The sequence below is a fragment of the Amphimedon queenslandica genome, unplaced genomic scaffold (assembly GCF_000090795.2).
Source record: "Amphimedon queenslandica unplaced genomic scaffold, v1.1 AMPQUscaffold_13483, whole genome shotgun sequence".
In the NCBI taxonomy this organism is placed as follows: Eukaryota; Metazoa; Porifera; class Demospongiae; order Haplosclerida; family Niphatidae; genus Amphimedon; species Amphimedon queenslandica.
Genome location: NW_003546281.1, coordinates 58,275 through 74,796, shown reverse-complemented (window position 1 = coordinate 74,796; position 16,522 = coordinate 58,275). Strand labels below are relative to the sequence as shown.

Here is a 16,522-nt window from a genome sequence, read left to right as displayed (position 1 = left end):
ATCATCACAACTCACTTTAAACTTCTGGACCACAAGCTAAAGTGTCTGTTCAGTGATATGCTCATGTTTAAGACCACGAAACTGGGTCATTCTTGATGCCTATGACAAGCTGGACAGGACATATTGACTCAGTGAAACATTTGCATAGACGGAGTGAGCACTTCCTTCCTGTGATGCATAATAGATGTATAACCCACAATAATGTGTATGTAGAGTAAAATGATGTTTACCTAGGTATGAACTAATTAAATTGAATAAGTACAGGCTGCAGTGTTCAGTGTTCAATGCATCAGAATATTCTAAATTACACTTTCAATGGTCTGGGAATTTCAATTAGATGGTTACTCATTCATAAATGACATGATGCTCTTGCATAAACCTACTGTTGCACTCAATCGAAATGTCTCTCTTCATAAACCAATGATTAAAAGTTTAGCATAAGTCTTGTGTGCAAAAACTATAGATAGCATTTCCATTAATTTTTTGACGAAATAGATCCATTGCTCACAATAGAGCATTGTCTAATAATGCTCATGACCATACAGCATGCATGAGATTGATAGTATTGTTTGCATAACATACATGTACAGTATAATAAATGAATGTATGCCCTCATGACTGCTCACAATAGAGCATTGTCTAATAATGCTCATGACCATACAGCATGCATGAGGTTGATAGTATTGTTTGCATGACATACACGTACAGTATAGTATACATGCTCTATATAGCATAATAGTACATGTATATTATATTGAAAGTCAGCAGGCCTCGGGCTGATTGATGGATCCTGTCAGCAATGAAAATTTTAAATATGTTCACAATTATGCAAAATCAATATTATGACTTGTACAGGAAACACACTATTTATCATCTGCATTATCAATCATCATTGGTGTCCAATCCACCCAGTCATACAGATCAATACTTGGCTTGAATTGATAGTTACACGTAACTCCATAAGATCTATTGTTAACTTTAAAATGAGGTATGAGCACGATTCTATCCTTCTTGTCCACTACAACAGGTAGTCCTTGTCAAGCAATTGGTGGCGGTAACTTAAAATCAACATTTTTTTTCTCACACCTTTAGTTACCTCCGCATTGAATCTTTCTCGTCATGGTGTAATGAAAAACTCCTCTCCTTCTTTTAAGGAACCAGCTCCAGGAGTGTCAGGGGGTAGTTTCAACAAACTGAGGAGAAACCGATTATCCCAATGAACCGTTTCTCCTAGTTTTATTGGCTGAGTGTCAAAAGTCCTCCTTTCCTTGAAACGGGCAACGCAAAAATATGACAAATGCCTTGTGGTGGACTTCTGTTAAAAGATGCTGCAGAATCCTAAACTGATGTTCTTAGAAACGACATCATCTTTGAACTCTTTGCAGACTCTATCAAATTTCTTAGTAGACAGGTGAAGATGCTCCCTTCTTACAAACTGTAGAATTACATATAGGAGGTTCAATGCTATCGAATAAAGAAGATTAACAAAAGTATCGTAGTGAACTTTTCCATAACCATAATTTTCGTCAACCTTTACACCTTTGTTAACTGCTTGACGAACTATAAAGAGAGAGAGATAGAGGTACCATAGGGGGCCTTTTTCCGAGGGCTGTAAATTTTGCAAATTTGCCTAAAGGTCTATTTCGCGGATTTAATTTTCGCAAATTTATGCCATCTGCCATCTTGTACTGTAATAATTTGACTTTTGCAAAAGTAATTTTCACAAATCTTCAAAAAATCTCAAAATCCGCAAAATTTACAGCCCTCAAAAAAAGGAACCCTACAGTATAAGATATTTTTCTTTCATATCCAATTAATTTAGCATGCCCCTATGTACACTGTAGCATGTGGTCTTTGGTCAAAAAAGAAAAAGAAGTAAATAGTCTATTAATAATTTCTTCTATGTACTACAGGTACTTATGTTACATAGAAAATTTTAAACTTGGTCTGATCACGATTAGATTTTTTTACAAATTTTCAAATTTGGTCAAAGATTGATCCAAAGTCCCTGTACTATTACATGATACATGGTCATCGGCCAAATTTCACCAAAAATGAAAAGGAGAGATTTCTTCAGTTTTATCGATTTTCTTGACATATATACATGTTCTTACACTGTGTAGAAAGTTTGAGCTGATTCCATTCACAATTGGATTTTTTACGAAATTTTTAAAGTTGCTACAAATGTGAAAAAATCTTTGAGCAAAACTATAAAGCCTAAGACATACAAATACTAGGTAGAAAACTCATTCGTTGGAAAAAGAAAAAAAATAGACAACTTTCAAACCCAATGATTGTGATGAGAATTTTACATGATGACACAAGGGCATGCAATTCAATTTTAATTACAAATACACAAAGTTCTTGCATACTATATTACGTGGTTGTACATCAAATTTCACCAAAAATGAACAGAAAAAATTCTCTACTTTTATTATTATTTCTGATATGTATACATGTACTTGTGTTGTATAGAAAGTTTGAGCTCATTCCAATCAAAATTAGATTTTTCTAATTTCCATGAGGTTGAGAGTATTGTTTGCATACAGTACATGTACAGTATAGTAAAATTAATCTACCTATGGTCGTGACAATACAATAGAGCATTGTCAAGCAATGCTAATGGTAACATACAGCATGATAAAATTGCATAGTATGAGAATGTACTGTATATTATGTTGGGAACATTATTCTCAAATAAGCTATAGCACATGACACTCACGATTGTTAAGTAATTTAACTTTTCACTGAGAATGACTTTATTAGTTAAAAATGAGATTGTGATTATTAATAGCCCATTGGCTCTGAAATAAATTTATTAAAACATTTGTTATTATCTTTTACTATCCTTTTCTCTTATACTCTTTCACTCCATAAATGCACAGCAAACTGAACTAAAACTCTAGTCCATTTTTGTCGCCAATTTAATCACTCTTGCTAAAATTACATTGCAATAACTGAATAAATTGATGAATTATATTGACTATGCACTCAAAGTAGATCTGTTTTAGTAACAGTTCATTACAAGTACTTTTTTCTAATGTCATTAGCAACCTCCCTCTCTCCCATTGCATCTAGTGCTGCTACTAATGATATCCAGTTTGATCCACCTCCTCTTGTTTCTCTTACTCCATCCTCTCCTTTTAGCCAGGAAGATATACACTCCATAAGACATTTCTTTGATTTCCCTCTATTATCTTCTTCGATTGCTTTTAGTGTACGCTCATATAATCCTAAGTAGAGACCCAACTGATGCCAATCAGTATAATCAAACTGTTGATTTGATGTCAATTCTTGAAGGACTACAGCAAGATCTCTAATATCTGCATTTATATGATGATGATGATGATGATAATAATAATAATAATAATAATAATAATAATAATAAATAACACAAACTCTCTTAGTCTTACCAAGCAGTCTATTGGCAATGTGTGTTTCTTGTACTTTATCATTGATCGTACAAGTATGTGTATCAATATCTATGCATTATTAAAATTAATGATAATTATAGAATATCTTGCTACACACAAGTACCTTTTTGTTGATCATTGTCAGACTCACTGATCTGTGTGGGGATGTAATTTGTATCTGATTTGACCTTTTGAATTGTTGGCTCTACATAAAGTATAGTATGTATAAACATAAAGGTTGTGTATTGCTGAAGTTAGACTATGCTGAAGTTAGACTATAGTGCTGAAGTTACAACTCATTCCAGTCTAAGCAGAATTTTGATGATAAAATTACATTCCATCAATTAGACAAACTCAAGTTATAAAACACAAAATTAAACTCAATGTTAAGTAACGATACATTATTTTCAGTACCTGCACTGCATGCTAACTCTAACTTAATTTGGCACTGGAACTAACTATATAATACTGCATGCACTGAAAATGTAATGGCAATGAGTAAACAAATTTTTAAAGCAGTCACTATCCTATAGTCTCATTACTCCACAATTATGATAAATACATACATGTATTACTCCTACATACAACATACCTAGCTTATTTGCAGAGACTATGTTGAATTCTTCAGGTATTTCAATCACTTCCTAATTAAGCAATAGATTATTAATAATGTAAACATACTGACAAAGTGAGTGTTGCACCCTTGCTTCATGCATGCCTAGGTGTGGCAAGGGTAATAACTGATAAGTGTCACAACGCTTGTATGTTATTACTAGTAAATAGAGCCATACAAAGACAACCCACAACACAGACTGTGTAATGTAATTTATAAAATAATTTCCTTTAAGATATGTGTGTATTAAATCTTACCTTTATATCACGTCCTCCTAATAGTGACAGGTTACTAATATCTGATAATGATTCATCAGGTAGGATCTCCTTCACTTCTTTATGTCCTTTATCACTCACAAGAAATGGTCTTCCTTCCTTAATTGCTGATAGTAAATCCAAAACTTCATAAACCGTCCTTTCTCTTGGTGTATTTACAGGATAGGCTAGTTCTTCGGGGTCAATTGATAATGCTTTAACTTTTAAACCAGGGCAGGATTCTTTATAAACACTCATTACCTCTCCTATCACATTCCTTCTTAGAGACACCATGTTGTCACTGTAACCTTTCTCACAGGACATCATTACTAGTACACACTGGCTCTCATCAATAATCTCTACTAATACTTTCACACCATAACCATCAAACCATTGAAGACCATTGCTCCAAAATTTGCATTTACGATTCAATTTTTCAGCTAATTCCTTGTTCCCTTTTGATAACGAAAACTTAAAAGCAAGACGTAATGAGAGGACGTGAAAGTATCGAGGAGGAAAGAAATGATGTTCTCTAGTACACTGTAGACACCAACCAAACTGGTACACTTGACTAGTCATTGTCTTAGATCTATCGCTAGACAAAAGACATGGGAAGAACAACAACCTTTCTCCTTTTCTTTCCATCCCTCCCTCCTCCTCCTCTTCCTCTGCTAACTGATGGAGGTTTGTCATTCTTAGGAAAGATGGATCCAATTCTTGACAGAGTTCCATGTTCTTCAGGAAACAGATCAACATGTCAGGATCATATTCAGGGAAGAGTCTAGTCAAACCAGACACACTAACAATACCAGTATTGCTAGCAATGTCAACATGTTCTTTGAATGTCTTTGGAGCAAAAAGAATCCCATCCACCTCAGTTAGTAGTATACCCTTATTCACAACAACCCATACCTTGTCTTCAATTTTATGAACACTGATCAAGCCAGTTGAGTGCAAAGAACCAAGAACATCCAAGACATCCTCTCTATTATCTGGTATAACATAATCATTGTCCTTAGCAGCAGACACTACATCAAAAAGGGTCAGTATATTTTCCTTCCTTTCCTCCAGTATTCGGTACATTTCATGACAATAAAGACTCAAATTCCTTCCACTTGTACTACGAATGGACTCACAGGCACTAGACAAATTGTTAAGTAAGGAATCCACACCACTCCCACCAAGCTTACGACAATCTAAAAAAACACAATCACATTTTTCCCTTAAAATAACTTCCTGTAGTTCTTCTTTTCTCCTTTTCCTTTTAATAGGATTGCTTATCTCATCCACATGACTGACTATTACAATAATACGGCATTGATTAAGAGCTTTCTGTGCTTCATTTCTTACAACAGTTAGCCACTGATAAAGCTGTTTGACTGCTTCCTTCTCCAATATATTGACTACTATCAGGAACACACCACCAGAACCTTGTAACAGATTCTCAATAACAGCACTGTGACTAGAGTAGTATTCTGAATGACCAGCAAAATCGTGAAGAATGATGTTACCCATTGTCCTGTGTTGTAGTTTATAAGGAATGATGCCAGCAGTACAGGGCACTACTCCTTTGACATTTCTAAAAGAACCAAGAAGAGTAAAACTAGCTGTGTCATTGATGACATGACTAAGAGTGCTTTTACCAGCTCCAGGATTACCCACAAGGAGAACATTAACATAAGAGTCAATTGGATGAGATATTTTAATGTTACCAAACTTTTTGAAGATAGCTAAGATAGTATCATTATATTTATTAGCTAGTTGCAATGGTGTTGTCCCCTTTTTGTCTTTAGCCAAAGGATCACAATTACCAGTTGATAATAAGTATTCAACAACTTCAGCTGTACCCCAACCAACAGCATAATGAAGAGGTGTCCATTTATCTGTATCAGTGGCCATTACATTACAGTTGCACTCAATGACGAGATACTTTACGACATCTATGTGTTTAACGGCACGATGAAGAATAGTCTGACCACTATTGTTAGTAATCATTAGATTACAGTGATGAGTATTAATGAGGTACTTCAAGACATCAAGTGATCCTTTACTAGCTGCATCATGTAGAACAGTATTTCCAGATTGATGACGAGTCATTATATTACAGTTGCACTCTTCAATGAGGTATTTAACAACATCTATGTGCTTAACGGCATAATGAAGAACAGTCCGACCATAAGTATTACAATATTGTTCATCCATTATATGACCATTAATATTCATGACCATACACTTCAAGACATCAAGTGAGCCTTCTTCTGCTACATAATGAAGCACATCAGATAGATCATAGTAAGAACCAGGAACTTGACAAACTTTAATAAGATAGTTAATTATATCAACGTGATTACCTCTAGCAGCTATAAAAAGATAGGATCTACCATTATACTTACTAAGTGGATCAAAGTGATAATTAGTGATGAGATTTCTTGTAACATCTAACCAGCCATTGCATATAGAATAATAAAGCAGGTCAGCTTCATACCGGTGAAGTACGTCAGGATCCTGTAAGCGTAGTAACCGAACGGCTTCTTCATGATCTCTTCTTTTGAATGCATCCCTAACTTGTTCTCTACGTAGCCGTCCTTCCATCATTAAGTTAACCCAGACTATCGTTCAATATCCAAAGGGTAAGAACACTGACAGAGAGCGCGCTGAGCTAGCTATGGGGAGAAAAACGTCAGTCGTCAGGGCCCGGCCCGCACATTAGATTAGACCATAGATACTGATTAGCTTATTAGACACCAGCTCAGGAATTTTAGCCCCCCCCCCCCAGTATAATACTATAATATGAATGGAGAATGTGCGTCGCAAATCCGTGTCCAAAGAATTCAACTAATTTTTATTACCTTGATAATCAACCAGAGGACTTTATCTAGGTTTAGCTAATGTGTCTTACCATGGTCTTACCACATTAAGGGGCTCCGCCCACAGGCATCATTTATAATAATAATAATTTTATTTCATTGTGACACAACCGTATTCAATGAAGATTAAGCTGTAATAATCATTAGATGACACAGACAAACTTACTCTCATCTTAGTGGGCTTTGCCTGATTATGTGAAAAATTTAATGTCCTTCAATTTACTACAAATTATTACAGTTTTCTCTGTCTGTTCATTATAAATAGTTGGATGACATACACATTACATCTCTCCTATTTGATCATAGTCCGCATTCCAAATTCACAAGCTATGTTTTGTCCTTAAATATATACAAAGTTACAAACCGTAACTATAATAATGTTATTATGTACGGAGTTAACAGAGAAAATATGCTATTTATCATCTGCATTATCAATCATTAGTGGTGTCCAATCCACCCAGTCATACAGATCAATACTTGGCTTAAATTGATAGGTACACGTAACTCCATAAGATCTATCGTTAACTTTAAAATGAGGTATGAGCACGATTCTATCCTTCTTGTCCACTACAACAGGTAGTCCTTGTCGTGCAATCGGTGGTGGTAACACAAAAGCACGGTTTTTTCTCACGCCTTTAGTTAACTCCGCATTGAATCTTTCTCGCCATGGTATAATGAAAAACTCCTCTCCTTCTTTTGGGGAACCAGCTCCAGGAGTGTCAGGGGGTAGTTTCGACAAACTAAGGAGAAACCGATTATCCCAGTGAACCGTTTCTCCTAGTTTTATTGGCTGAGTATCAAAAGTGCTCCTTTCCCTTGAGCGAGCAACGCAAAAATATGGCAAACGCCTTGTGGTGGACTTCTCTTGAAAGATGTTGCAGAATCCTAAACTGATGTTCTTAGAAAGGACATCATCTTTGAACTCTCTGTAGACTCTATCAAATTTCTTAGTAGACAGGTGAAGATGTTCTCCTCTTACAAACTGTAGAATTACATATAGGAGGTTCAATGCTATCGAATAAGGAAGATTAACAAAAGTATCGTAGTGAACTTTTACATAACCATAATTTTCGTCAACCTTTACACCTTTGTTAACTGCTTGACGAACTATAAAGAGAGAAAGAGGGGGTATCAGATAATACCTTTCATATCCTATTAATTTAGCAAGAGAATGGAGTAGTTATTATCCTAAACTATAGCATGTGGTCTTTGGTAGAAAATGAAGAAGAAAATTGTCTATTAATAATTTTTTCTACATGTATGTTGAAAAGAAAGTTTGAGCTGAGTCTGATCACAATTAGATTTTTTTACAAATTTTAAAAGTTGCATGGTCAAAAATTCGGCCAAAGTCCCTATACTATTACATGGTACATGGTCATCGGCCAAATTTTACCAAAAATTAAAAGGAGAGAATTCTTCAGTTTTATAAATTTTTCTAATACATATACATGTTCTTATATTGTGTAGAAAGTTTGAGCTGATTCCAAGCAAATTTGGATTTTATATGAATTTTTAAAGTTGCTTCAAAATCAGGTCAAAGTCCCTGTACTATAGTACAGGGGTGTTCGCCAAATTTCGCCAAAAATGTCAAGTTGAGAATTCTTCGTTTTTATAATATTTTCTGATACATATACATGTTCTTATGTTGTGTAGAAAGTTTGAGCTGATTCCAATCACAATTGGATTTTTTTTTACAAATTTTTAAAGTTGCTCCAAAATCAGGTCAAAGTCCCTGTACTATAGTACAGGGGTGTTGGCCAAATTTTGCCAAAAATGTCAAGTTGAGAATTCTTCGTTTTTATATTTTCTGATACATATACATGTTCTAATATTGTGTAGAAAGTTTGAGCTGATTCCAAATCACAATTGGATTTTTTACAAGTTTTTAAAGTTGCTACAAATGTGAAAAACTCTTTGGTCAAAACTATGAAACCTAAGACATGAATATGCCAGGTACTTGTATCAAGGTAGAAAAATCATTTTTTTGGCAAAAGAAAAGAAAAATAGACAACTTTCGAACCCAATCATTGTGATAAAGATTTTACATATGACACAAGGGTATGCAATTCAATTTTAATTACAATTACACAAAATTTTAAAATAATTATAATTACCACTTTATACAGTATCATTACATGCACAGCCACAAATTCACAAAAATGGCACATATTGCTTAAGGAGACAATTATTTGCAGGTATTTAACTTAGCGAATTTTCGCAATTTAAAAAATTGCTAACTTTTAAGTCCACGCTAACTTTTATTTCTGATAAATTAGTGATAGTTATTAATATTAAATGATCAAAACCAGCCAAATGTCAGTATCATGAAAATCTATAATAAGTACATGCTAATAATTGTCTCTTTAAGGTACTCTCTCCTCCATAACTACTAAAAAATTTGTCCAAATGGATCATACAACAAATTACCTTCCTGTAGCATTTTGGTTTTAGCATTGCCACAAGTTTTTATTAATTCGGTGAGCCCTTGGTAGAGTTGAGGGTTGTCATTGAGAAAGAGTCTGATTGTATTACGCCAAAATATAGGAGAGGAATTTGTAGGATCTTCCACCCAGTCTAACTTCTTCTCTTTACACAATTCTACCAATGAATCCTATCATAAAAAATACCCTTAATTTTCATGGCACAATAGTTCATAATAGATGTATATACAATTGTCAACATTTTGAAATGTCATGACTACCGTATAACGCTTTAATTTGGCGGAGTTTTATTCTGGCGATTGGCGATTTGCAAGCAGAATCGCCAATATTAAAACCACCAATCATTAATGCGCATGCTCAGTAATGCATGTGTAGACAAAAATCGCCAAATTAAAAACCACCGATTACAATTTTACAGCAAAATCGCCAAAATAAAGCACCGCCAAAATAAAGCATTATACGCTATTACATGTAAGTCAATGAATGCTGTTGGGGAGGATTACAAAATCTTAAAACTATATTTACTGAGTTTCAAAAATTATTTCAAGAAATACTAAAAGTTTAAACACACAATACAATTACTTTTTTAAAATCAAGAAGAGGCTTGATCACTTTAATGCCAGGCATGTTAACAAATCTTGTTACATGAGACAAACCAGCCAAACCTCCAATTCTGCTCAACCTCGCCATACGATACAAGAAAGTCTCTAGAAAAAAAAAGAGAAAAGTACAGAAATATACACACCCGGTAATTTTCATCCCTGATTCAGGACTGTTACACAAAATTACTGAATCAAGTCTGGTATCAGTACTGGTACAGCCCTGACGATTTATTGTTACTGAATCAGAAAGTCGGTCTGGCCTGATCCAGTATAAATGCTTATCATACCTGTACCATGGCTGAGTCCATGATTGTGTCAGGCTGATTGCCTCATGTCTATGTCTCATATCAGGACTGATTCAGGCTGACACCAGTCCTGATCCATGTACCAATTACTGGGTGTGTGAAAGAACTTTTCTTTACCTATCTGGTCATTCCAGTGGTGTCCGGTCATCAAGATGTCAATATTGTTATCGTTACATATTTCAAAAAGATTCAATAATCGCCTATCTCTGCAAACCCTTTGAATTCTACCTTCCGGTACACTTTCAGACCAGTCCCATGTAACGAGCTTGTGCTCCACCCCTAGGAACAAAAAGAATTTACTTTTTTGACACATTACCATGTACATGTAATACACATACACGTAACATAAAAATACCAAGAGTATATGACCATCATGCACTCGTACATACTGTACATGTATAGCTGGAAACTTTCAAAGAACTTAACTTTGTTAAGATTTGTAAAATTAAAATCCGCAAAAATCAAGCTATTATGGCACAAGATTGACAGAATGCTATAAATAAATCTGTGAAAATAAGGATCTGTGAACTCAAAAGTTTCCAGCTATACAATACACAATGATGAGAATAATAATAGTACCTATAATAAAGAAAACGTGTAATATACAATACATACACATAGATTGTTTTTCTTTTTTAATAATTTTTCCGTAGTTTCCACATTTTGTTTGTTTAGCTTAACTCCCCCTCCCTTGCCTTTTTCTCTGTTCTTATTAGTGTAATGATGATAATAACTAAGTGAATGTAAACATTAAAAGGACAAGCATGAGGTCTGAGCTACACAAAAATACAATTTAAATGAACTTTGCCTTCAGCAATAACAAAACATACATATTGGAGCCTCAATGTGGTCTAATTGTTAGGTACAGTTTACTCATGTACATGTAGTACTTGTCTCATATAACACATTCAATTTTCATTATAAATATAAAACCATACCTAGGCTTTCAACAATCTCTTTTGCTCTGATTGCTTCTTTGTCACTTCCTTCTCTTAAACTAATAAAAAAACAGGAAAAATATAAAACCCTATTACCTAGGGTGCCTTTTTTCAAGGGCTATAGATTTGGCAGATTTTATTTTGTGGATTTAATTGTTGTGAATTTTTGCTGTCTGCCATCTTGTAGTATATTAATTTGACTTTCATGGAAGTAATTTTCCTGAGTCTTAAAAAATCGCAAAATTCATGAAATTGACAGCCCTAAAAAAAGGCGCTCCACAGTATAAGGATGTACATGTATGTGTAGGGGTATAAACGTGTGACCAGATAACTGATTACTTATGATCAACAGTGACTGCTAGGACTCCATCACCAAACACTTGTTTTGCTAAATACGTGAGAGCAATGCTGTCACTGCCACCAGACACACCAACACCTAACAGAGAGAGAGGGGGGGGGAGAGAAAGGAGTGGTGAAAAATTCGATGTATATAGACCACCCAGAGTGAGAATTGCAAAAGCTATGAATTTCATTAATTTTATATACGGTATCTGCCCACGCACCATAATTAGCTGCCATTTTGGTTGGCAAGTTTGTTAAGGAAGTCAATGGAGGCACGAAGAAAATGCCTCACTAAACCTGCTGTAGCTCTATCAATAGCTAAAAAGTGCTTGTTATAAGAAAGAATAGCTACCTTTAAGCTTATCCTGTGAAAGATTTGGTCAAATTCACTCCAGAATTCTTAATACAGGTTTATTTTTATGTCGTCCTGTTTGCTCTCCATTGAAAGTTGCCAACCAAAACGGTGGCCGGAATTTATTTCATTGTAAACCACGCCTTACAACCCTAATAGTCTTCCCACGCAAGCAATTCTCACTCTGGGTGGTCTATACATGCAGCTAGTTGTGTACAAAATTTTAGTCAAAAATTTAATCATAAAACAATAAAGCCCTAGTCTTGCCATGTCCCCTCAAATCTAAAAGGGAGTTGCAAAGTAATAAAACCTTTAAAAACTTGGCTATACGGTACCCAAAATGAAAAAGGCATTAAGTTGAAAGAATGAAACGGGAACAATAAAAACAAAACAGATTTATAAAATATCAAAAAATAAATGAAAAAATAGGAAACTAATATACTTACAAACTCTAGAGGACGGGGGAATGGAGAGACGAGAGAGAACAGACTTGAACAAAGAAATGGTGACCATGTTTGAGCACGTGGACACTAGCACTGCCTGTAGTGGAGGTGTGGCTGATTTGTAAATTTTGGTAGGCGTGGCTGGTGTACCCACGTGTATATATTGTGTGGTGATACTGTGGTCACACTTTCAAAACGGAGGAAGCTGAAAAGGATGGAGAGAGCTTGTGTTTGTGTCTTTCTGGTTTTGTGCCTGACACAGGCAGTGTTATGTCAAGGTAAAACGTATTTTGTCTATTTTTAATTTACAATTTGTCTTTTAGAGGAATGTAAGCTAAACTTTACAAGTCAGCCATTGCCTGAGCTAACTTGTCGCCCAACAAAAGCAAGTACAATTATATTTCTGTATTGCACAGTCTCTGATGCTGACGCTACTCTGACTTGGTTTCGTACTCAACATGAAGACCAGGCTGGTATTAATGGAACTGCTATTAATGAGAGTAACACTTCAGATCCATACAGTTTTCAGAGCATTAACCACTACCAACCTTCACTCACATTTACAATTAATGATGATACACTTGGTTACTACTGGTGTGAAATCACTGATGCTAAGTATAGCAATTTGTCATTACGTCTTAGTACAGTGACTCACGTACGAAACTCCAGTGAATATAATTCTTCGTTACCGAACTGTCCTACTAGGCCCTCACTTGTGCATTTTGAAAATCGATATGATCAGTGTGCCATAATTTCTACATCTTCCTCATCAACCGTTCTATCTCCAACGCCATCAAGTGAGGCATCAATACAAGACTCAGTCAGTATTACTGATGCTGCTAGGTCTAGTAGTATCAGTAATATTGATACTGCTAGTTGGTCTAGTAGTATCAGTAATATTGATACTGCTAGTTGGTCTAGTAGTATCAGTATTACTCCCTCTATGTCATCATCCTTTATTTACTCTGCTTTGTCTACCTCTCCTTCATCTTTAGTTCCTTCCCTTTCCCCATCACCTTCACTCTCATTATCAGCTACTACTAGTAGCAGCAGCCTCTCATTTACACCCACACAGTCCCTTGAGCCATCTCCCACCACAACTGGAGACACAGAAAATAACGTATTCATACTCTATGCATTGGCTGGTGTGTGTGGACTGCTTGCAGTGATTGCATTAGTCATAGTTATAGCCATCTTTGTCCTTTGTTACTTGACAAAGCATCAGTCAAGGAGAAGGAGCTACACACCCAAAGGTTAGTTTACATTGGCGTGTCCACTTAAGCTGAGCAGCGTAGTATTGGCGTGGCTACAATGAATGGCTTCTGTATTAGTTACTACATCCTTCTCTTAATTATTAGGGCAAGCTGGAGAGGATTCCTCTGGTGTAGGAGGCAGGAGAAACAGGTAATGCACATGAATCACCATAGAATAACATTTACCTTCTATGTCTACCTTGTTATTAGTGATGATGAAAAACCATCAAGCCAATTGCCTCAGCAAAACACAAACAACAACATTAATTCTTCACATCATCCGCCCCCACCCTCTCAGATTCAACAGCGTGGGCTATCTTTCAGTAATCCCGTCTATGATATTGCTAAAGTACAATCATCTGATGATTCTAATGCATTTGATGTTTTCCCACCGAGGATAGTACCCCCTGATCAACCTAAAACTAACTCTCTCCCAAAATATGCTAAACCGGATTTAAGCAAGAAGAAATCTCACAGTGACGAGGAATATGTATCTCCCCATAACACATTGCCAAGTGGGTCTGATGGCATGTATGATCAAGTAGCAATATCCCCTACTGGTACTAGTAGTACCATTGGATCACGACCACCCCCACCTGCAGAGGAGCCACTTGAGCTTCCCCCATCTCTCAATTTGTATGATGATCCGAACCAGCTCTCCCCCATACTTCATTCGCCACCAGCAGCATACGAGGAGCCACACCTAACTTCACCAAATATCTCATCTCCTCCTCCTCTCCCTCCCCCACCAGTTGAGTCAGCACTGTATGATGACCCACACGAGGTCATATCACCCTCACAACAGAGGCCTGACAGCTACATGCAACCGCTCTCCCTCCTTGATAATATTAATAATGGAGGAGAAAAAGAGAGTTATTACAGCATACCAGCTGATGCCATGCCACACCAGTATCACGAGCTAATCAACATGCAAGAATCAAGTCAAGCTTCAACTACTACTACTACTGCATCTACTAGTGCAGGTAATGAGACCAGTACTGCTCCTGATAATTCTGCAGCTCCACAAGAGAGTGCATATGATGATCCTTGGGGTTCTATGCCTACTGGAATAAAAAGAGGAAGCAGTCGGAGTAGTAAGTCGCATGGTGGGAGATCCCACTCAATCACTCACTCGGTCTCGCCTAACCTGTTTGACGACCCTCAGTATGACACGCCCTCTCCACATCAAACCACTCCCATTGAGACAAATAATTATTAAAGCAGCACAATAAATAATTACAGAAATATTACTATTGTCGCTAATATTAGTTGGTGTCAGTTAGAAATGTCATTAATTATTTTTATAATAATAATAATAATAAGATTAAGGATAAAAATGGTAAAATCTCATGTTAATAATCATAGTTTGAAGAGCACTTAAAAAGATTTGGGGTCATACAAAGAGTATAAATCAAACACAGAAAGACGAAACAAATCAATCAATACATACATGTATCACACAATGTCCTCCTTTCATACAGTATAAGGGACTGTCAAGTCATTGTTGCTACGTCTGCTTCTATCCTTTTCTCTCTTTATCAGTGGTGTCCATGACAGTATAGCCGCCACTAAAGCCACAGCAGTACCAATAATGATAACAATAAAAGCCCAACCGATTCTACAATCTCCTAGTTTATATAAACCTGAATTCAGACCACAGAGTGATGTCACACGCGGGCTATTCCACCCAACAGGAAAGACAAGTATTCCAGCAATGTATAGCAGAACTAAAAGTGAAGCAAGAAAGGGATTTATGTTGTTAACACAGAATAATGTAAAATACAACGGGCATAGTTTCTATAATAACATCAGTAATTATCCACTCTCGATAACATGCATTACTAAAGATTCAGGAAGAGAGAGGAAGAGAGATGGCAGATAGCCAAAGCTATTGATAGGAAAAGAATTAGAGGAGGAGCCATGATAATTGGAAAAGGAAGAGAAAGGCAGCTACAGAACACACACACACATGGAGATTTGATTTGACAGCCAATGCCAAATTAGGTGTGGCATCCTTGTTAACATAGCTCAGACATAAAGGCACATTCATAAAAGTGTCATAGTAATTAAAAGTCTTCCATGCAATCATACAATATCTCCAATCATAAAGTGATTGATTATCATCCTAAAACCATCAATCTCAATTGAAAAATACTAAAATTACAATTATCTGTATTAGATTACGACATCAGTAAACAATCCCCTTCAAAAATAACAACCGTGAATTTACTTACCTCCAATGGTCTGTGATGTTATCGTTATTATTCCCACACATTTATTGAATAAGTGTCTTATACACAATCCAAATAAGCTGGTCAATGCAACCAGTATCAATAGACAAGCACCTAATCCAAATAAGAGTGTTACTGCCTGCCACGCCGCCGAGTATATTTCCCCAAAGCTGAGGTACTCCTCGCACGCAACTGATATCTGTGAGGTATCGTTGGGACATCTTCTAAAGCTGGACAGTGAGGTTATTGAGTTACCGTCCGGCGAGACTCTTTCCAGCCAGTTCGAGAAGTAGAGGCCAAAAGGACACAGGAGTGCAGCTATGACGGAAAGGACAGTCCAAATGTATGCCAAAGGTGTATAACTGGAGCAACAAGATGCCATTGTGTCGGATATTCAGATGCTGGAGGCGTGGCTCAAATAGCATAGGCGTGGCTAGTTAATTAATAGATCTAATGAAATTATGGAAA

At 36.1% G+C, this 16,522-nt stretch overlaps 5 protein-coding genes across 6 annotated transcripts; 1 reads left to right on the top strand and 4 right to left on the bottom strand.

Annotated features, from left to right (window-relative positions):
- Positions 1-2,741: 2,741 nt before the first annotated feature.
- On the bottom strand, positions 2,742-4,953 carry LOC109580649 (uncharacterized). Its single transcript, XM_019994056.1, has 5 exons — positions 4,284-4,953; positions 4,006-4,057; positions 3,538-3,618; positions 3,414-3,482; positions 2,742-3,323 (listed from the first exon to the last, which is right to left on the bottom strand). Exons 1-5 carry the CDS (start codon positions 4,923-4,925, stop codon positions 3,022-3,024), a joined length of 1,146 nt encoding a protein of 381 aa, XP_019849615.1. The 5' UTR covers positions 4,926-4,953; the 3' UTR covers positions 2,742-3,021.
- An 889-nt stretch (positions 4,954-5,842) lies between these two features.
- On the bottom strand, positions 5,843-6,872 carry LOC109580626 (espin-like). The gene is made up of 3 exons (XM_019994028.1): positions 6,512-6,872; positions 5,939-6,418; positions 5,843-5,859 (listed from the first exon to the last, which is right to left on the bottom strand). Exons 1-3 carry the CDS (start codon positions 6,870-6,872, stop codon positions 5,843-5,845), a joined length of 858 nt encoding a protein of 285 aa, XP_019849587.1.
- A 591-nt stretch (positions 6,873-7,463) lies between these two features.
- LOC109580648 (tRNA(Ile)-lysidine synthase-like) lies at positions 7,464-12,670 on the bottom strand. The gene is made up of 7 exons (XM_019994055.1): positions 12,574-12,670; positions 11,773-11,869; positions 11,434-11,492; positions 10,613-10,774; positions 10,171-10,295; positions 9,575-9,758; positions 7,464-8,254 (listed from the first exon to the last, which is right to left on the bottom strand). Exons 1-7 carry the CDS (start codon positions 12,638-12,640, stop codon positions 7,560-7,562), a joined length of 1,389 nt encoding a protein of 462 aa, XP_019849614.1. The 5' UTR covers positions 12,641-12,670; the 3' UTR covers positions 7,464-7,559.
- An 86-nt stretch (positions 12,671-12,756) lies between these two features.
- LOC109580647 (serine/threonine-protein kinase pakG-like) lies at positions 12,757-15,239 on the top strand. 2 transcript variants are annotated; one of them, XM_019994054.1, is made up of 5 exons: positions 12,757-12,848; positions 12,894-13,367; positions 13,566-13,823; positions 13,929-13,974; positions 14,034-15,239. In XM_019994054.1, exons 1-5 carry the CDS (start codon positions 12,785-12,787, stop codon positions 15,040-15,042), a joined length of 1,851 nt encoding a protein of 616 aa, XP_019849613.1. In that variant the 5' UTR covers positions 12,757-12,784; the 3' UTR covers positions 15,043-15,239. The 2 variants fall into 2 exon arrangements, with proteins under 2 accessions (XP_019849613.1, XP_019849611.1); XM_019994052.1 differs by having other exon boundaries at positions 12,894-13,823.
- LOC105311967 (lipoma HMGIC fusion partner-like) lies at positions 15,033-16,481 on the bottom strand. The gene is made up of 2 exons (XM_011404230.2): positions 16,058-16,481; positions 15,033-15,550 (listed from the first exon to the last, which is right to left on the bottom strand). Exons 1-2 carry the CDS (start codon positions 16,434-16,436, stop codon positions 15,297-15,299), a joined length of 633 nt encoding a protein of 210 aa, XP_011402532.1. The 5' UTR covers positions 16,437-16,481; the 3' UTR covers positions 15,033-15,296.
- Between the last annotated feature and the right edge of the window lie 41 nt (positions 16,482-16,522).